The sequence below is a fragment of the Gigantopelta aegis genome, chromosome 3, assembly GCF_016097555.1.
Source record: "Gigantopelta aegis isolate Gae_Host chromosome 3, Gae_host_genome, whole genome shotgun sequence".
NCBI lineage: Eukaryota > Metazoa > Mollusca > Gastropoda > Neomphalida > Peltospiridae > Gigantopelta > Gigantopelta aegis.
In genome coordinates this window covers 74,222,416-74,244,981 of record NC_054701.1, presented here as the reverse complement: position 1 = coordinate 74,244,981, position 22,566 = coordinate 74,222,416, and the positions used below count along the sequence as shown (strand labels likewise).

The following is a 22,566-nucleotide window of genomic DNA, read 5'->3' as shown; positions in this document are numbered from 1 at the left end:
GTTTGGTTTACAATGTATTAACAGTTAAAATTTATTCTGGTCACATGCATAATTCTATGCAAAACATCAAATGACATAGTTTAATAAAAACAGAAACAGGCACAAAAATATTTTTTTTCCCTGAACATTTGATTATACTGCTCAAAACATGTGAGCTGAAATGTGCATTACAGCTGTTCTCATTACAGGTCATGGGGTTTCCCCATCACTATTTATAGAATATTGGCATACCTCTCATAAATATGTGTATGTTCGTGAAGGCTTATGTTAGCAAAAATAAAACAATTTAATAATGTAATCTATATGTAGATACGCAAAGGTGGGTTTACAAAATACAACAGAATTATGAAATGACATTCAACATCACTGCTACGGTAAATTGAGAAATATTTAACCTTTTTAATAAACAGATAAACATTCTTTGTACTGTAATCTGAAAGCAATTAAAAATAAATAAATACAGAGGCCCACAGTAATAGTGGTGGTGGTATGCTATGCCTGTCTCCACACCCTTTATGTATTTTTAATTTTTTTTGTAATATACAGTAGAATCTCATTGGGTTGAACGCGGAAGGGTTGAATACACTGCAATGCTCGAACCAAAAATGAAGTCCCGAGTCACACTTACACAATGGTTAGGTCAAACTACCTGATGGGTCGAACACTTTCTCGAGCACCAACGGGGTTCGAGCCAATGTGATTCAACTGTATATAGAGGCTTCCTCTCAAGTGGTCCTTTTAAACATGGAAAATATCAACAGAGTCTGTTAATTGGTGTTTGTTGTGACTCTGCCGAGACAAATATCAATTAGCAAGACGTGGTTGATATTTTACATATTAAAAAAAAACCCATGACTAGTGAATTCTATTTATCTTATAATACTTCTAAAATACATATTTATTTATTTTGCTGAACAACAGCTTAAAGCCTGAATACTTGCATTTTTGAGCTGCACCATGCTCATCTCTCACTAAACAAATATATTACAAAATAGAAGGCATTAAAACAAATTACAAAAATGGTCGTTCGGGTTACCAAGCCTAAGTCCAGCCAGTGAACATTTCGCAAAGGTTTGTGAACTATTTGATTGGTTCCCGAAGTGGCCATTTGGTTTAACGTGAAGCACATAAACAATTCTAGTGGACGTTAGCGAAAAGCGGTTGACTGAACTTACCCCAGGTTACCCCAGGTTACCACATGTTCAAAAAATAAAAGAAAAAGAGAACAGTACTTCCCACTTCCTACAATTGGTTTGAACAAAAATGCCCCCACCTAGTTACAGTGAGAACAATGATATCAATGAATAACAAAATATCAGCGACTTTATGAAAGGAATGATAATGGGAATAATAAATTAGATAAATGCGTCGAAACCTATAGGTTTCCAGGCCTATATATATACTTTATTATAACCTGTAGGAATATTCTTTTGACCCGCAAATGACAAAACTACCTTCAACATTACTAACTACAACATTGTTCACAACAAATCCAAGAGTGTTTGGTAGACGTAATACTGTCTATCAGTAAAACACTATACCGTTAAATGAGGTATAAATTTTGAGGATCTCAAAAATGGCATTTTTACATTTTTTTTTTTTTAAAAAGTCAGAAAAAATTAATTAATTTTAAGCACAATTATTTTGTTTTTTAAACAATTTATTTCATCTTTATGATATATGTATAACAATTAACAGAAAGAAACTTAATTTGATAAAAAAAAAAAGAGATCCTTAATTGTACATATACATGTACAGAGGACAATATTATTTTTCAAAATACAGTCAAACTTCGATAACTCGATCTTGAAGGGGATGAGGGAATAGTTTGAGTTTCAGGGAGTTTGAGTTTTTGAAATTAATATATAAGAGTTCAAATTTGAAACAGGAAATAAATGACATAATGAAAGTTGATGTATTTTGCAGATGTCAAAATATGGCGGAACGTAGCTACAAATAAAACACTGAATGTTGAATAACACTTAGTACATTTGTTTTTTACAAATTCTTTTTAATTATTTTAATTATTTTAAATAAGAAGAACATTAAAAAGCATTAATGCAAATCAGGAACTAACATTTATAATAATGAAACAGCGCTAACAATTATTACAAGTGCTCTTTGAAGTTATCTGTAATTATGTATTATGTAGCGAGGCTTTCCACCATGGACGACCACCGACAACCATACACATTTTATTTTCAACTTATTTTTCGTCCTGATATCCAATTAAGGTTCAAGCATACTGTCCTGGGCACACACCTCAGCTATCTGGGCTGTCTGTCCAGGACAGTGGGTTAGTTGTTAGTTCGTTAGTGGTTAGTGTGAGAGAAGAGGGTGTAGTGGCCTTACATTGAGCCCTTAAGAACTCGCTCTGGGTTGGAGCCGGTACCGGGCTGCGAACCCTGTACCTACTAACCTGTAGACTGATGGCTTAACAACTGCGCCACCGAGGCCGGTCAACCACACACAGGATCAGTTCATTCCGCTAGGCCATCTATTCTATAATTATCACTGTAATCCTCAACAGCCAAGACCACCTGAGACGGGCGCACTTCGTCTGATTGACCAGAATAACAGTTCATTTTTCTTTAACATACTATCGGCAATGACAGTTTGATCAATCTACACACGTCGAGTTTTAGAGGTGAACAAACTATTAAATCTTTATGACGGGACCAAAAAATTAGGTCGAGAGATCAAGTTTATCGAGTATTCTAAGTTTGAGTTTTCGAAGGCCGTTATTACTACTTTGTATAGCAATTCGGCCAGGGCCATCACTTCAGGTCGAGAGATCAAAATTTTCGAGAGATCGAAGGTGGAGTTATCAAAGTTTGACTATATCGTGTAAGCAAAAATTGATTCACATGACTTTCCCCTAGGTAAGCGATTGTTGAGTAACATGAATTATATTTGTGTAAACAATGAACTGCCTAATCAGTTACCTCAAACTTGCAGTTAACCGATTGGCAGTGTAAATATAAGCTGTGTAACTGACATGCAAAGAGAATGGCGGTTTGCACAAAATACTGTGCCTTATATATACCAGTATACTGCAGGACTAGCTCTAACACTCGCCAAATTTGCCAATTGGCGAATTTCATTTTCATTTGGCAAAATAATTTTCATATAGTTAAAAATATCTGGGTGCATATCAAAGTGATATGTCCCACTAGAACACCAAGTGGGACGTAACACTTCGACGCTAAGTGATGGCGTCATCAATTGGCGCACTACAACCTTACAGGAATGCCAACCAAAAGAGTTGAGTGATATAAATTAAGATATGGGTAATAAATAAGATATTAAACTCGTTACCATTTTGTATCATGTTTATGTCCCTCGTGGAATAATGTTCATTGTCACTTGCTAAAGCTTGTGACAACTGAAAATTATTTCACTCGGGACAAAAACATGATACGAAATGGAAGTTCGTTTAATATCCTATAAGTATTAATTGATATTCTGTACAAAATAACTGGGATTCTGCAGGTTTTTAAGTTCAATAGATAATTTGGTGAATATTTTCTGTTGATGCAGAGCTAGCCCTGATACTAAAAGAACAAAACTGCCAAATGAACAAACCTGAAATATTAGACGTAAATATAGTCGTCCCCATACTTAACAAAACTTTTAAAGTCTAGACTCACATCTCTAATAATGTCCTGAGACTTTAACGTCATGGCAACCCAGACAAATTGCATGTGGGTTAAAGATTTCAGTCTAGATTCTAAAAGTTTTATAAAACACATGCCCAATCCTTCGAGACCACCCAAAATATTGCATTCATGAGATGAACTTGACACATGCACAACAATGCATAAATGTTTTTGGCATAGGAAACAAAGACACATAATGTCGTTTATGGCGGTTGGATTAGAATCAGGGTCAGAAAGTGATTTTAATGTGCTTTTATCACTCTTAAAGCACATTCATCGAGAACAGACAATTTGGTCTAGGTTAACCTGTTTATTCATGGCTGAGGAAGGCAAATGGAGAACTGCAGGCTTTCGGTCAGAGGGTAAAATGGGTACGGCACCATACCCAAATGTTTTTGCAGATTTTATTTTTTTAAGTTGACCTTTTGACAAAATGAAGGACTCTTATCATTACTGGATGATTTTCTTAACCCTAACCCCAAACCTAACCCATTTTTTTTCTTGGTGAGGCCCCCTAACACATTCAACACACATTGTAAATATTCAATTTCATAGTGCCATACCCAAAATATTCTTTCTTGCAGAAACACTGAGAAGGGTTAAGACAGTATAACACTGGTTCCCCTTTAGAGCAAGTCATAGACATTGGAAGCTGCCAGCAACTGAGGATGAGACAGTTAGATTTACCTTTAAACTAAGACAGGGGGCAACATATAATCAGCCCACCTCAGCTTCATTTAGGAGTGTCAGTACCCTCCCCACCCCCATCTCCATCACATATGCTAGTTTGACCAGCTATATACATTGTCGTCTTATTAATTCAATTTCAATAATTCACATGAAGACTTCCAAGAGTTTTAGCCATTTTTCCCTGTCTCATTATTCAACATATTTCTTCTTATTTCCATATCCCTTTCAACTTAAAAGCTTTACAAGTTATAAAATTTCAAACATACAAATCATACAAAGATATCTGGCAGTAGTGTAACTAGTTGGTCAAATAAATACTGTATTCCAAGCAACTGTTTCTTGAAGAGGTTCCTAACGACTGTTGCCTAATGTCACCTCCTCGTGAAGGGTACTTTGTCCGCTTCAAAGGCTTCGTGTGTTTGAAATGCTTAAAAAAAATCAAAAAAATTATCTAATTTCTTAAAATTAATGAGATAAAAATTAAAGGAAAATGAAGAACTCTTTTTCAGGAATACTTAACCTGACCTCTAACCTAAGTGCATTCCTCCACCCTCAGATTTCATGGACTGGTCCAAACATCTCATGGTGTCACAGGTACCTGTTTCTCCAGTCATGTAATCACCTCTTCCATTTTCTCCTTTGATCATTACTTTGTAATTTACTTTTTTTTCTCAAACTATCATGTTCTTTTTTCGGTTTAGGCTCTTTTTCTCTATTATGTATTCTTTATATACTTCTTCTTTCCATTTGTCTTTATTGTTTTTGTCTTTTTGTTTATTTTTTTAAAGGTGTTTTGTAAAACTTTGTAACTTTTAATGTCTGAATAGAAATTTATTTTGCCAACTTTAGTCAATGTGTTTTAAAGGATGAAATGAAAGAAAACGTAGTATTTCATTTACAATATATGATTATATACAAATAAAATAACACCCCCCCCCCCCCCCCCCCCACCAAAGAATACGAATTATTAATTTTTTTGATGAAAATCTTTACCTTTATAAAATAATGCTGGAAAGGTTACATTGGGTAGTAGCTCTTTGACCTTGGAAATAATGGTAGATTGTTCTGATAAGTCTGACGCAATGTTCCATATCTGAACAATGTCGTCACGGTCTCTGATACTGACGCTGATTCCACCAACCTCATCTCCTATTGGATCAAAATGTACATAGGTTTTTTTTTTAAAAACAATGGAAAGGAATGTAGTTTCAACAACACATCAACACATTGTGTAATCAATGAGTATTAAGTTTCTAACATTATGTTAATTGCTACATAATTACTCTTATTATTAACTAACAATTAGTATGTGGTGTTTTTTCATATCAATGGCTGACAACTAGAACTGATTATGTCCATTATTTGCAAAAATGAGGGTAGTCCATTACAAATATCTTGCAAAAATGAGGTTAGTCCAAAACATTTATTTTGCAAAAATTATGGTAGTTCAAAACATTTATTTTGCAAAAATGATGGTATTCCACTACATGTATTTTGCAAAAATGAGGGTAGTCCAAAACATTTATTTTGCAAAAATGAGGGTAGTCCAAAACATTTTTTTTGCAACAATGATGGTATTCCACTACATGTATTTGGCAACAATGAAGGTAGTCCAGTACATGTATCTCAGAAAAATGAGAGTAGTCCAATACATGCCTTTCACAAAAATGAGGGTAGTTTACTTTATGTATTTCGCAAAAACAAGGGTAGTTCGCTACATCTAATTTGCAATAATGAGGTAGTCAATAACATATTTTGCAAAAATGAGGGTAGTCCACTACATGTATTTTGCCTTTTAACTTTTACATAAAGTGGGGGACATATATTTTTCAATCATCATCATTGTCATCATTATCAATGTATCAACATTTACTAATTATGATAGACATGTAAGTGTCAGTAATGAAAAATAACAATCATACCATCTGCCATGCAGTCCGACATCTGTTCTCCTATAGCAGCGAGGAGCAGCTCTTTCCAAACAGTGGGCTGAAATATTTAAATAATAACAAGTCACAAACATTCAGTTTAAAATCAGACAGCTGTTCTCCTATAGCAGCGAGGAGCAGCTCTTTCCAAACAGTGGGCTGAAATATTTAAATATAACAATAGTCACAAACATTCAGCTTAATATCAGACAGCTGTTCTCCTATAGCAGCGAGGAGCAGCTCTTTCCAAACAGTGGGCTGAAATATTTAAATATAACAATAGTCACAAACATTCAGCTTAATATCAGACAGCTGTTCTCCTATAGCAGCGAGGAGCAGCTCTTTCCAAACAGCGGGCTGAAATATTTTAATATAACAAGTCACAAACATTCAGCTTAATATCAGACAGCTGTTCTCCTATAGCAGCGAGGAGCAGCTCTTTCCAAACAGTGGGCTGAAATATTTAAATATAACAATAGTCACAAACATTCAGCTTAATATCAGACAGCTGTTCTCCTATAGCAGCGAGGAGCAGCTCTTTCCAAACAGCGGGCTGAAATATTTAAATATAACAATAGTCACAAACATTCAGCTTAATATCAGACAGCTGTTCTCCTATAGCAGCGAGGAGTACATGTAGCTCCTTCCAAACAGCAGGCTGAAATATTTAAATATAACAAGTCACAAACATTCAGCTTAAATTAGACAGCTGTTCTCCTATAGCAGTGAGGAGCAGCTCTTTTCAAACAGCGGGCTGAAATATTTAAATAAAAACAAGTCACGAACATTCAGCTTAATATCAGACAGCTGTTCTCCTATAGCAGCGAGGAGTACATGTAGCTCCTTCCAAACAGCAGGCTGAAATATTTAAATATAACAAGTCACAAACATTCAGCTTAAATTAGACAGCTGTTCTCCTATAGCAGTGAGGAGCAGCTCTTTCCAAACAGTGGGCTGAAATATTTAAATATAACAATAGTCACAAACATTCAGCTTAATATCAGACAGCTGTTCTCCTATAGCAGTGAGGAGCAGCTGTTTCCAAACAGCGGGCTGAAATATTTAAATAATAACAAGTCACGAACATTCAGCTTAATATCAGACAGCTGTTCTCCTATAGCAGCGAGGAGTACATGTAGCTCCTTCCAAACAGCAGGCTGAAATATTTAAATTTATTACCCATATGGGCAGTGAGATGCGGGTGAATATATTTTCTATTTTTCTCAAGGGGAAGACAGAAGCTATCTTTTCCCCGCTGGCGTCATGACATTAGTGTGGTGACGTCATCGGTTTCCTCAACTGTCAAGTCTCTCGTTGATGAGATTTTACAAACAATAGTGAATGTTTAGATAAATAAATTTAAAATAAAACAAATCAATGGCATACGCCAATATTTATTTATTTTGAATGGTACCTTCCCACTAGAAACATCAGTTCATTACGAATGTGACCTCTCTTGCTCACATTAGATTTGTGTACCTAAAGATAGCTTTTGACGTCATTGCTTTTCTTTAGCGACGTCATCAGTTTCCTCAGACTTTCATGTCTTGTATATTATATAGTTTGTGTCATATAAGAAGTTTAAAGTTTAAGTTTCTAAACTATTTACACTATGGGTAATAAATACAATAACCCACTTGATACTTGGAATTACGGATTATCTGTCCCTCGTGAAATTAATGACAACATTAATTTCACTCGGGACAGATAATCCCTCATAACTCGTAAGTTATTGTCTATATAATAAGCACAAACATTTAATTTTATAAGTGTGTGTGCGTGCATGTGTGTGTGCGCGTACATGTGTGTGTGTGCGTGCGTGTGTCTACATGTGTGTGAGTATCTGTATTCGTGTTGGTGTGGCACATGGATGCAGATATTTGTATTAGATCTCTGTTGCTATTACATTGTATTATAACTACATGTATTTTATAAGTGTGTGTATGTGCGTGTGTCTACATGTGTGTGAGTATCTGTATTCGTGTTGGTGTGGCACATGGATGCAGATATTTGTATTAGATCTCTGTTGCTATTATTATAACTACATGTATTTTATAAGTGTGTGAGCCTGCGTGTGTCTACATGTGTGTGTGTGCCTGCGTGTGTCTACATGTGTGAGTATCTGTATTCGTGTTGGTGTGGCACATGGATGCAGATATTTGTATTAGATATCTGTTGCTATTATTATAACTACATGTATTTTATAAGTGTGTGAGCGTGCGTGTGTCTACATGTGTGTGAGTATCTGTATTCGTGTTGGTGTGGCACATGGATGCAGATATTTGTATTAGATCTCTGTTGCTATTATTATAACTACATGTATTTTATAAGTGTGTGAGCGTGCGTGTGTCTACATGTGTGTGTGAGTATCTGTATTCGTGTTGGTGTGGCACATGGATGCAGATATTTGTATTAGATCTCTGTTGCTATTATTATAACTACATGTATTTTATAAGTGTGTGTGCGTGCGTGTGTCTACATGTGTGTGAGTATCTGTATTCGTGTTGGTGTGGCACATGGATGCAGATATTTGTATTAGATCTCTGTTGCTATTATTATTAACTACATGTATTTCATAAGTTTCTTTTTAATGAAAAACATGTCTCCTTAACCAATGCATACACACAAAAAGGTTGCAATAAAGATTGTATTGTATTGTATTGTATTGTATTGTATTGCATTGTATTGTATATCTGTGTTGCATAAAGTCAATGCCTAAGTAATTCCTCTGTTCTGTAGTGTACAGAAAACGTGGGGTGGGGGTGAGGCGAGAGGTTCGAACTCTCTAAGCAGATCCATTCTCTTACAGGGTTTTTTGGTTCATCCCAAACAGTGCTCCAGGACTAAGATATCAACAGCTATGGTATGTGTTGTCCTGTCTGCAGGGTTAGAAATTAATATGAAAACCATGGTCGCCAGAAGGGCCAGTTTGCAAAACATCTTACTGGCCCTTCTCAAATTCAACTAACCCTCCAATTATCACACTGAAATTTAACTGCACAGCCAAAATCAAAACAATAATGCTTTTCACAGGGAACGCCTTTTTCATTCTATGGAATTTACTAAGTTATTTATTTCCAAAAAACTTTTACTTTAGTAAAGTAGTCTGGGAGTGGCAGTCGTCTTTCATGCAAGAGGGATGAAATTCCCAGTAAAGGATTTACTTGGGAGTGGCTGTCCTCTTAGATGAGGCACTAGATAGAGATCCATGGAATCATCGACTACTGTGCCAAATGCCCAATCGACTGCATTGACATACAGAGATACAGCCCTGATGATGTATTAAGATTTTGTCGTTGAGATTATATTGCCTTAATATTAATCAATATCCATCAATATTGCCTTAATATCCATTAATTGCCTTAAAACCTGTATCAGAAAAGACATTTTAACCTGTGTAGTTTGATGGTAATCAGTAAAGAACTTTTTTTTTTATTTACACTAACTTATTTGTCCTAAATCAATGGTCGCCCAACGGACTATCTTTGTAAAATGCTTAGTCACCCTTAGCCAATAAAGGTCACCACGGGCGACCGCTAATTTTCAACCCTGTGTCTGTAGGGAAGTGAATATAAAAGAGTCCTTGCTGCTAATGGAAAAATATAGCATGTTTCCTCTAATACTATACATGAATGTAAAAATTATAAAATTATCAAATAGCTGGTGATTAATAAATCATTGTGCTCTAGTGATGTGTTTAAACAGAACAAACTATAAAAATTTTTTATAAAAACATAACTTTTCCATAATCATAGGTTCAATGAATTCCACATAAAATGACCCCCCCCCCCCCCCCCAGTAAGAACCTGTATTTTCAGCAAATAAAAATAATATATAAGAATAAATCTATTACATTAGAACTCAAAGTGAAAGTACAAACCGTATCCTGTTTATGAACTTTGAATCTCCAGTATCCGCCACGACAGTTGGATTCATCTTCCCTAAAACACAAACAATAAAACTAATAATTCACCTATCAAAGGAAAGGAATGTTAAATAAAAAACAAAAAACAAGAGTCCAAACTACATGTACCTAAAATCTACTTCGGGCAGATCTAGATCAGTCAATAGATCACTCGCCCGAAAAGCTTGGGTCGAAGGATCAAATCTCCTCTGTGGACAGATAGACTGGGGTTTAATCCCATCCCAACCATAAATGCACGAGATGTGGGTTGGGGGTCAACTACCTCCTGCCTAAAACGAGTGTGGTATTTTATTTATTACCCACCATCAAATAATGTAAAGTCAGACAATTACGTCCAATGTTACTCAATGAGTTATGCAAATTAATGCACACAGCTAAGACCAGGGAAGATATCACTTACTGAAATAACGTCATTTAGCAACTGGTGCATACAAAATTTGTATGACACACTCAGATGTTCACCAGGTGGGTAATAAATCCTGTTGTACACTATTGTGCTGCTTACCAGACAGGTCTGTGTTCGTGTCTCATCAAGTGGTAACTGTATCGAGTGCACATTCTGCTCGGGTCAGGGATGTTGTTGTAAACACTCCAAAAACTCTGGGGAAAAAACCACCAACGGTTAATAAAGGGAATCTTTTTAAATAGATGATACCCTAAACACACAGGTACATATAGGAATGAACTATATATAGAGAATACTACACGACTTTCAGTTTAATACCATTTTATTTTTATAAATGAGTACATTAGAAAATGGTATCTAGCGAGCGAAAGTGAGCTAGATCCCATTTTCTAACATACATGTTCATAAAAATGGTATTAAACTGAAAGGAGTGTAGTATTTTATTTATTGCCTACCTATAATTATTGCTTAGAATTCGTCAAAAAGTAACAAAAGTAAACACACAGAGCAGCTGGTGTTCGAGTGTCAGTATAGGCCCCTCCCACAATTGAGGTTAATGACCCAGATTTACATTTCATAAATAGTTTATTCGATGGTGGTTTTAAAAAAACTACTTCGTGTTACTGAAAGTAAAATCAGCCCTAAGTTCAGCCAGCCGTTGTTTGCTAACGTTTGCGAACTATTTTGACTGGTTTCCGAAGTAGTCATTCTTTTTAACCAGTTTGGCAGATGTTTTTCTGCTCGGTCTGGCTGATCTTGGCACTGCTTTCAATAAGAAATGTACAAAATCATATGTCACATTGTGTTGACCCCATTCTTCCTTAATGTGCTGTTGGCCAATCATATTGGCATTTATATCCCAGCTTTGTTAAGGAAAATGGTATCTCAATGTGAGATTCCCAGTCTGGAGCTCGACACGGTAAGACATGTTTGTTTCGCTGGTGCACACTGCATGTGCTTTCGTGTGCTCGACTTGGGGATCCTTCATTTCATTGTTTTTGTCAGCGAAATGAAGTTTTCTACTGGGATGTATGCGGTGATTGGAACTGATTGAATGCTTCTCGTTTCGAGAGCCTCCACCACCAGGTTGGATTCTGTTTTAGCGAGATTCCTTGCCTCCACATCATTTCTCTGGCTGACTCTGTCGACTTGTTTTTTCGTGACTCGTATGATGGCCATTCTGCAAAAAGCCACGGTTGTTCTCGTTTAGTCATGTCTGAGCCTGTCCTAGCAGCCTGTTGGCCAATCATATTGGCATTTATATCCCAGCTTTGTTAAGGAAAATGGTATCTCAATGTGAGATTCCCAGTCTGGAGCTTGACGCGGTAAGACGTGTTTGTTGATGGTGCACATTGCATGTGCTTTCGTGTGCTCGACTTGGGGATCCTTCATTTCGTTGTTTTTCGACAGCCTGCACCACCAGGTTGGATTCTTTTTTAGCGAGATTCCTTGCCTCCACATCATTTCTCCCGCTGACTCTTGTCGACTTGTTTTTTCGTGACTCGTATGACGGCCATTCTGCAGAACGCCACGGTTGTTCACGTTTAGTCTCTACATGCCTGAGCTTGTCCTAGCAGCACTGGAAGATTGACCGCCCCACTCTAAGAAGAAATAGGAAGCGGGGTCAGCCCCTACTACTCTTTTCTAGACTTTACTTTGCTTTATAGTGATACCATCTCGTATCCTCTGGAGTCGGGCCTGTCTGCACCACTATACCAACCAATGACGACCTGACTATACCCTAGTCTGATACTCTCTCTCGTTCAGACGGATCCGGCTTCTCATGATCTGTATTTCAGCACAACACTACAACTTTAACGTTTAATGACTGTCAATCTAGGGGTTTTCTTGACGGGATGCAACTCATCTCGTCCCTATAAGCTGTGCACCCAAACAGCCGTAACGAGGCCACTCACGTGGACATATAGATCGGACTTTAAACTTTTAGACCTTCGTTCAAAATTTTATGTCGAAATTACTTTCTTTTTTTAATATTATCAAATAGTCTGATCCTCTCTTCTTTCTCTTATTTATTTTTGAACTGTCCTTCTAAAATGCTCCAAATTATATAAATATTCGGCCGAGCAGTCAATTTTATTTTTGGCTTGTAACTTTTTAATTAAAAAAAAAATTCTATTAACTTTTTAACTAATTGCTATTTTCAAAATTCGGCCCATTTTGAACTCTACCCTCTCCCTCCCCCACCCCGAGGCAGGCCACCGATCTTATCGGAGGTCGGACTCTGGATGGGAGTGTTCGAAACCCTAGTGGTATATGAGCATGTTAAACTACTTTTTATAAACAAATGAAACACTATACAAATTAAACCCTGAGATGTGTATGCTATTTTCTGGAGTAAAAAAAGAAGAAAAAAAAAAGGTGAGATTCTCAGGGTGGCAACTGCCCCACCCACCCCCACCCCATCCCCCCCAGAGGGTACAATCCTGGTTTCCATGTTACGTGCTGTAGTTTATACCTGAACTGTGTTTACTGTATACATGCACATGTATGTAGCTTCCTGACTAGAACACCCTCCCAAATATAATCCTCGATCTACCCACTGGTACACCCTCCCAAATAAATCCTGGATCTGCCCCTGAACCTTTCCATTCCTGAGTTTCCAAGTTACATGCTGTAGCTTATATCTGAAAATTTTGTGTTTACTGTGTATGCATGTACATGTAGCTTCCTCAATGGTACACCCTCCCAAATGAAATCCTGGATCTGCCCCTGAACCTTTTTGTTCCTGATAGTCATGATGCAAAAGCTGTACTTTATACCTGAACTGTGTTTACTGTGTACAACTTCCTCAGCGTTGCCTCGTACTGTGCGGCGGAGGTTCCTCGGGATGTCCTTTAAAAAATTGGAAAACGGAAATGTACAAACTGAATATTTCATGTCATATTTCATGTCATAAATGCAATTAAAAATAAATCAGTGCTCATGGATTGAAAGTCAATGGTGATCCATAAATTGCTCTCCTGAAATTATGTGGACAAGCAATTGCTCTCAGCGTTAAATTCACGGTAATTATGAGTAAAAGAAGTGAGGAATATCAGTATGTGATGAGGCGAGTTGGTTTTTGCCTATGCAAAACAAGAACAAAAGGTCACAGCAAACCATAAGGACAGATAAATGTGTACAATTCACTTATCGACCATTCACAATTTCAGACAGTTTTTGAAGCATACAAAAACCTAAATATAAAAAGGTAGATTATTCTGTAGCCATTTTGGTACAATATTACATTGTGGGGATTTACTTGCTTTTAAAGTGAACCTAATATATTTTAATTTCAACAATTTGTCTCATGCATGGTGAGTGTGTGTCCATATAGACATACATACACCCCTTGGTGCATCCCTGTCACAGCCAGCTCTAGGCTTTGGGAATCGGATGAATAAATATTCAGGGCTTCTACATTATAGTAGCCCCACTCCCATGACTATTCAACATTGGGGTAGTAAATAACTACTATTGCCATGTTAGTGAAAGCAAAAGTCAAATGGTGCAATAAAGTCTATTTTGTAAATATGAATATCCTGCCCCCACACCAACCCCTCAATGTTTGTGTTTTTATGCTCTATCTCCCTCTTTAGGCGGCATATCTGATTATTACTATTAGTATTATTTAGTCAAATTGTATTAACTTAAAGTAAAGTAGGGCTAGTGAATTTTTAATGGTGGCTAGTAATTTTTTTTAAATCACTGATCCCATGTAAATTCCACAGTACTTATGAAAAAGGCGTTCCCAATGGGAAGAATTATAGATTATTCCAGGATACCCATAGACTGGTAATATAAAAGCATTGAGTTACGCTACATCAACAAGCCCCAACAAAACGAATAAGTACGTGACCAGTCTACTGAAACTGACAGGTTTAGATTTTAACGTTAGCATCGAAACGTGTTATCTCCCACGAAATGCTTACTTGTCAAGCCAGAATGTCCATGGCGTCTGTAAAGGCACACCGGTGTCTTCTGATGTGTCTATTTCACTGATCGCGCGCCGTACCAGTTCGGGACTGGATAAATTACCACTTTCTGCCGCCTCACTCTCAGTGTCAACATTGAAGGCAGCCATTTTTTAACCACCTGACTGCATCTGCATTACAAAAGTATGACGTCAGGAGACAATTTTTTTACAGAACATATTTTAAAATACCGGACTATAAATATGAAGAAAAAAACCCAAATCTAATTATTATGTTACTCACTCACTGGCTAACAAAACGTTTTTTAAACATACTTCAAAGTATGAATACAAAAAATAAAAATAATTTAACTCCGCACATATTAAACCTATTCAAAATCTACAAATTCATTTATTCATTTCAATTTAATTTATTTACGTTTATATCCAATTAGGGTTCAAGCACGCTGCCCTGGGCACACCTCAGCGATTAGATTTAACAGCTTATGTGTGCGTGTGTGAGAGACAGAGAGAGAGAGAGAGAGAGAGAGAGAGAGAGAGAGAGAGAGAGAGAGAGAGAGAGAGAGAGAGAGAGAGAGAGAGAGAGAGAGAGAGAGAGAGAGAGAGAGAGAGAGAGAGAGAGAGAGAGAGAGAGAGAGAGAGAGAGAGAGAGAGAGAGAGAGAGAGAGAGAGAGAGAGAGAGAGAGAGAGAGAGAGAGAGAGAGAGAGAGAGAGAGAGAGAGAGAGAGAGAGAGAAACTTGAATTAAAATTGAACTTGCTGTACTTCTTTTACTAATTAATGGAACCTGCAGTCCGTCCTCACCTCATCCAAAAAATGTATCTATTGGTGGCAGATCATCCCCCTTCCTCACCAAAAAACCCAAACCGTACCCACACAACGAAAAAACAAACACCTCCAATTCAATTCAATTTATTGCATATTACCAAACAAGCTGGTGTCAGCAAACAGATAAAAAAAAAAACCCCAAAACATACATCTATATAACAACAACAACAATTAATAATAATAACAATATTAATGTACATGCCAGACGGAGAAACAAAGTTTGTATTATATTTGTAGGAATAAAGTATATTATAAAAAATAAATGGTTAAAGTACTTGGAAATAATTAAATTAAATTAGCTGGAACAAGAACTTTACGTTTAGAAATACAGCCGTCAATAAATCTTAATACAATATACATGGTTAAGAATTTTAATGTCACCATTATTGTATGACATGATAAATATAAATTGTAAATTGCTATTTAGAGTAGTACTAGATAAGTCGGGAAAGGAGTTTAACGTATCAAATAGTTGTTGCCTTTCAACATAATAAATAGGGCAGTCTAAAATAAAATGTTTTTCATCTTCCACAGCTTGAGAATTACAAACAAAAGAAGTCCTCTGTTCAATTAGTTTTTTTAGGTTTACAGAATCTTCCAAGTTCACAAAAAATGCTCACCACACACACACAAAAAAACCCACACAAAAAACACCACCAAAATCCAAACTATTTGACGGATGTGCATTTTTGTGCTGGAGTGTCTTTAAACATTGATTCAGTCTGTTCCAGAGAATTAGAATGCCATTTTCATACTATGGAATTTACTACAAGTTATTTATTTCCGAGCCGATTGTTTTGTTACTTGCATACAAAAATAGGTTGTACACACAACAACATAACGAGTTTACAACTGTCAAATGTCCCTGTTATACCGAATACTCAGCCGTTCGAGAGCTAGACGCACTTTTGGACGGTTATAACAGAGCGGTCCGTCTAACTCCCAAATAGCAGAGTACTCGGTCCGTGGTTCATGTTCCGAATAATAGTTTGGTTGGTTACCGGAAGTTACACCTTTTGTGTTTTCTAGTCACATGATCAGCTGACGGTCACATGCTTTTGTTTCGGACAAGATGGAGGTAACGAGTAGTTGCGAGTTGATATTTTTGGTTATCGCTTTGTTTATTCCAGGCGTTTCAGCATTTGACGCCGGGGATGCGATAGCTCTTGTTCTTGGACTTGTTATTGGACTGCTTGGCGTTTGTGCGTGTCTTGGTTACTATGCCAGAAGGAGAGGGTCTGCTTGATTCTCGAAGTAACATTGAGGAAATGAAAAAAAACAAAATCCAGTTTTAAAAATTAATTTTATGAAGAACTAACATGTGATGGAAAATGTGGATTGCTTCCCCACAAGTGTTCCTAAATTTTTTTGGGGTTTTGTGCCACACGCTAAAACATCATATAAAAAGGAATGTCGGATTCATTGAAGATGCCTCCATGATCAATCATCAATCAGTCCATTGTTTTCTTCTTTCATGTTAATGATTGCAGAAAATTATAATAATTATAAATCAAAGAGTGGGATCAAGTATTCATTTAAAAAAGAGGGATGTGTTATGATTAAAAATATATTTTGAAGATAGTTCCTGGAAATCAACAGAAGAACATGAAACCATCTTTTAGTTGGATGGGATATACAAACAAAACAATCACAATGAAGGATTATACTAATTTTCAGCATTTTTGAAGTACCCGTTTTGACAAGAATACTTGACATTGACAGAAGAAGGAAGTAGTCGAAATCCTCTTAAAGACATTTAACTTATTGGGTGAATGGAATTTTAAAATAATGAAGAAACAATGAATTTGTTCAGTTTCAACTACAAACTTTTCTACTTTCAACTTGGTCTTTATTGAGAAATAAGACACAAACTCGACACATTTAAGTTTTGTGTTATGAATTAAGAATTAAGAAAAAAGTGTACATTGTTTTACATTAAAGTGGTAATCATGTATTTAATAATTTTAGAAGAAACAAGAAGTTAAAGAACTCCAATGAATGACTTTGAATGACTGATGATGTGGAAATGTGAAGTTATTGCAAGGAATTGTTCTTTTACATGGATGAAGTTAACAGATACACATTTTTTTATGTTTAGTTAGGCAGTATTAAGAAAAATTTGAAAAGTATCATAATGTTGTGAATAAATAGAATGGATCAAAATCAAAGGCCAGTTGGCCAAAATACATGTCAATATATATTAAATTTATAATCGTATGATTTTGTGTGAAATGGCTCCAGATAATTGGTGAAAAACAACAAAACAACATAATGGACCAACAAAATATTATTAATTTGTTAGGTCTTCTTTTCAAACTTACTTATTTGCATCTTATTTGTTTAAGAAATAAACAATAACAACCATTAACACATTAACTACCCTTCTGATTGCCAAATTAGCCAATTGCTAATGTTTCTACAAAGTGGCAATAATTTTTAGTCTTTTACTGATAAAATATCCCTTAAATTAATCACAAATTTGTAATTTTATGTTATTTTGTTAAAGACACTACCAGGGTGATTGTTATAAATTTTTATGCCATGGTACGATATGACTTTCAGTTATGGTACGAAATTACCAAGGTATGAAATGACTAGCGTACGAGATGACTTTTTGCAATGGTACTAAATGACCAGGGTACGAAATGACTGATACGAAATGACCATGGTACAAAGTGACTAGCAACCAAACAAGCAAGCCTGCCTTTAGTTGTCACTTGAAAAATTCAGGAACATTCCTAAAAAATATTTTTAAATACTTGTTATTTTAACACATGGCTAAGAGTAAATATTTGTATAAATTGTTAAATGTTTTGCTGTGTTGAAAATTAACTTTTTGGTTGTTTGAATGGATCCTTCATAACATAACAAGGATGACAAATATGACGTTTGGTCCATTTATAAATTGCATGACACTGGTACATGTATAAAAATCCAAGTTTATCTTACATGCATCTACAGGGCTCGAACTTAACGACGGCACCGATTTGAGATATAAATTACCATAGGTTGGGAGCATTACTGACTGCACAAAAGTGATGGTGGTAAAGCTCCTCAGTGATGTCAAAATGTTTACACCTGTTTATTAAAATTAGCTGCCAGTACAGGGGTTCAAAAATCCCATTGCCCGACGCCCGTGCCAAGTGGAATTTTCATGCCGGGCAAGTAATTATGTTAACTGCATATGCCCGATGACAAGTGACTAATGTAACACCTAAAACATTTTTTAAATTTTGTTACAAATCTTGCTAAAACCTTTGGAAAGAATTCCGATCGTACGAGCATTTACATAGCTCTGAGGAGAACTAACCCTAAATGCTGGAACGATCGGAACTCTTGCCAATGTGTTGACACACCAAAACAATGTGTTTAAAAGTTCGATAACAACTTTAGAGTTATTCCCCTTTTACTATCGACTAAGATCGGTAATTTCCGCCACAGAACGTTCGACTGAATTCATACAAATAATCGGTTCGATGATCTTCAGAGAAATAGCGTTCAATACGCTTTATAGCTTATATAAAATAAAGTATACATGCCATGTGTGTGCAATCATAATGTTTAATCCTTGCAAACATGGTAAATGACATGGGCGGATCCAGGAAATATTTTTAGGGGGGGGACCAAAAAAGAAGGGCACATTGACTCGTTAAAAGGGCACCTTACTACAAGTTTTGATATTTACAATTAATATGAATTCCTACAGTTCTACGTCATAATATACTAGCAATAATGAAGTAAATTGGCGTCACTCGCGTTAGAACCTCAATGGGGCCCCATTGAGACTCAATAACACAGACACTTATCTGCAAGCTTGCGCATGTACACGAAAATCTTGATTTCATTTATCTACAATATAATTATTGTTTACTTAAAAAAAAATAATTCTACAAACAAAAAGGGCACTTGGACATTTTGAGGGCACTTGAACAATTTTTTTGGGGGACGCGTCCCCCTGGTCGTCCCCCCCCCCCCCCCCCCCCCCCCCCTTGGATCCGCCCATGAATGAGGTGGGATAAAGTTTATAATTGTTATATTCAAATTAAATTAGACGTTAACGTGGTTCCGGAATCTGCTCTTTGCAAATAAACGGGGACGTAAAGCAAGTTTATAATGTCCGAGTTCACTTGAACAGAGCATACATATTATGAACTGTATTCTTATAAAAGTTGCAAGACATTTTAGTTTAGATATAATAAACCTTGTAGCAGAACATACTTAATGTTTTTTTCAGTACTTTACAAATTTAAATCTACGTTCGTTGAGGTGAAGTTATTTTTCATCAGCCTACGTCATAATCGTGACAAGTTAGATTTCATTAGCCCTACGTCATAATCGTGATGGTGCGATGCCCTCTATGCATACATGAATATATTCATTGTTTCTGCTTTATTAATAGTTTTTAACAAATAAATTATGCTCAACAAGTTAAAAATACAAGGCTGCAATCAATGTACACCCCCTCCCCGGCTGTTCTTTACCAAGCCTGCACTATTTAAAAACATTTCTAAAGTAAGAGCTCATGTTTACTTTGAGCCCAGCTACGATTGTTTGCGAGAGACTTTTCTCAGCTATGAACCGGGTAAAAACACCTCAGAGAAGGTTTTTGGGGCAAAAAATGTTAAATAATATACACACATGGGCCAAAATCCCTAAATATTTTTGAACCAATGCCAGCCATAAAAGAATGGCTCACAAGTGGAAAGGGATCTCACAACATCCACAGCCATACAAGTGGTCACCAAGGCATACATCAACACAATAATTATATTTAGATGAACAAGTGGACACTACCAAATTAAACCAATTTCAAGATTATTACACTATTAAGCACTGTATTAAATTAAATAGGAGTAACACAATTGGTTACCTTAAAAAGTATGGGCACATGGAAAAATATATAGGGCAAGTGAATATCTGATTGGCACTTGCCCTGTGGCAAGTAATTTTTTTTGAAAATTTTTGAACCTCTGTCAGTATATAGCATTAGTACATTTAAAATATGTCTGCATACAGCAAAATAACGTTTCAGTCTTATTTATTTGCTGCTAAAGTCTCCTGTTTTCAATTGCCATGTGCAGGGTTTAAATTGCAGTCGGTGGGCCATTTCACCCACAGCAATTTTGTTATTAAATTGCCATGGGAGACAAATTCTTAAGTTCGAGCCATGCATCAAAGTAGAACATTTTGTAGATGTAATTGTCATAGGAATACATGTATCAGGGTTTCTGCCAGAGGGTGAAACGGGTATGGCGCCATACCCAAATTATTCTTTTTTTAAGTTAACATTTTGACAAAATTAATGATTCTTATCTTTATTGTATGATTTTCTCAACCCTAGCCCTAAATATAACCCATTTTCTTTGTTGGGGAGGCCCCCCTTACCCCCTGTTGACTGTGGCTGCATTCAATTTCATAGCGCCATACCCAAAAATTTCCTTCTGGCAGAAACACTGTGTACAGACCTCTGGAAATTGGCGAGAACGATTGTTTCATTCGCACATCTCTCCTGCATACCTAATTTTGCATTACTATTATTTATTATTGCATTAAATGTAGGACACTATTTACATGGACTTACTTTGTTAAATGCAGAAATAAAATGTGTAACCTGAATGTATTTTTCCATAACATATAAAATATATGGGTTATGCCAATTTTAATATTAATTCTCAGAGGTCTAAACCACTATATACCACTAAAATTGCTTCAAGTTATTAGAAGTTTAAGGCTTTAAGTTCTTTCTTATTAATATTGCAACCCAACATCCACACATTGATAGTCCTTCAGTGTATTATTTATTAAAATATTTTAAAGTATTACCTAACAGGAATATCTAACAGTTGGTGTAGTAAAAAGGATTACTACATAATAATTTACTATGTTGGTGTTGGTTGACTTTCATTTCCCAGTTCATGTGTAAATTGTTCACGTTATTGTATTGGTTTACTTTTGCTATGTTTTACTGTCACTATGTATTAAATATCATTATCCCCTTATTGTCATTTTTATTTGTTGCTCATGAGCAGCATCTTCTAGAGTCCGAATTGACAGGGAGCAGGCAGCAAAATACACAATATGTACCGACTTCGGTGGTGTGGTTAAGCCATCGGACATAAGGTTGGTAGGTACTGGGTTTGCAGCCCAGTACCGGCTCCCACCCAAGCGAGTTTTAATGACTCAACCACTTACAACTGACCCATTGTCTTTGACAGATGGCCCAGATAACAGAGTTGTGTGCCCAGGACAGCATGCTTGAACCTTAATTGGATATAAGCATGAAAATAAGTAATTACACAATATGTTTTATTATACATGTATATTGATAATTGGTTTCACAAGACGGTTTTGTTTTCCATTTTATTTTTGTCAGTATTCCAGTTAGAGAATTCTTGATGTTTTTTGGACTGATAATATGAAGAGGTTTTTCCCAAAACTGCTTAACACGATACATGTATATCTACCGGTATCCATTTACGTAATTTTGATATAATCTTGATATATCATAGAAAGCAGTTTTAAGATCCTGTTTAGTGGACATGGATACCATTTTGAGGGAAACTACAGTATTGATAAGTTGTACCAGGGAAGTAGCTAGGATTTTTTTTGGGTGGGTGGTGTGTGTGTGTGGGGGGGGGGGGGGGCAGGTAACTGAGTAGTTAAAAGTCTAAAACTCCTTAAACGGTAAAGAAGAGAATTTTCTTCAAGTTTATATAATTTTTTCCGGATTTCCCCCCCTTGCCACCCTGCTAACTACGGCTCTGTTGTACTACATCATACATATGTATACCTTCACTGCTAACTCCAAAATTTGAAAATCGTTGCATATCTCATGTTAGATATGATCTGAGAATCTTGTACTTTTATCCACGTTTGTCTCCGTTTTCAGCAATCAGCAATGCTTGTATCAAAACCGGCCTCAGTGGCGTAGTGGTTAGGCCATCGGTCTACAGGCTGGTAGGTACTGGGTTCGGATCCCAGTCGAGGCATGGATTTTTAATCCAGATACCGACTCCAAACCCTGAGTGAGTGCTCTGCAAGGCTCAGTGGGTAGGTGTAAACCACTTGCACCGACCAGTGATCCATAACTGGTTCAACAAAGGCATGGTTTGTGCTATCCTGCCTGTGAGAAGCGCAAATAAAAGATTCCTTGCTGCTAGTCGGAAAGAGTAGCCCATGTAGTGGCGACAGTGGGTT

General features: G+C 36.3%; 1 protein-coding gene across 1 annotated transcript; it reads right to left on the bottom strand.

The window, feature by feature from the left end:
- Window positions 1–3,413: 3,413 nt before the first annotated feature.
- LOC121392509 (eukaryotic translation initiation factor 4E type 3-like) lies at window positions 3,414–14,713 on the bottom strand. Its single transcript, XM_041523699.1, has 7 exons — window positions 14,541–14,713; window positions 13,389–13,461; window positions 10,708–10,802; window positions 10,158–10,218; window positions 6,272–6,338; window positions 5,343–5,498; window positions 3,414–4,776 (listed from the first exon to the last, which is right to left on the bottom strand). The coding sequence occupies exons 1-7, from the start codon at window positions 14,690–14,692 to the stop codon at window positions 4,721–4,723; spliced, it is 660 nt and encodes a 219-aa protein (XP_041379633.1). The 5' UTR covers window positions 14,693–14,713; the 3' UTR covers window positions 3,414–4,720.
- Between the last annotated feature and the right edge of the window lie 7,853 nt (window positions 14,714–22,566).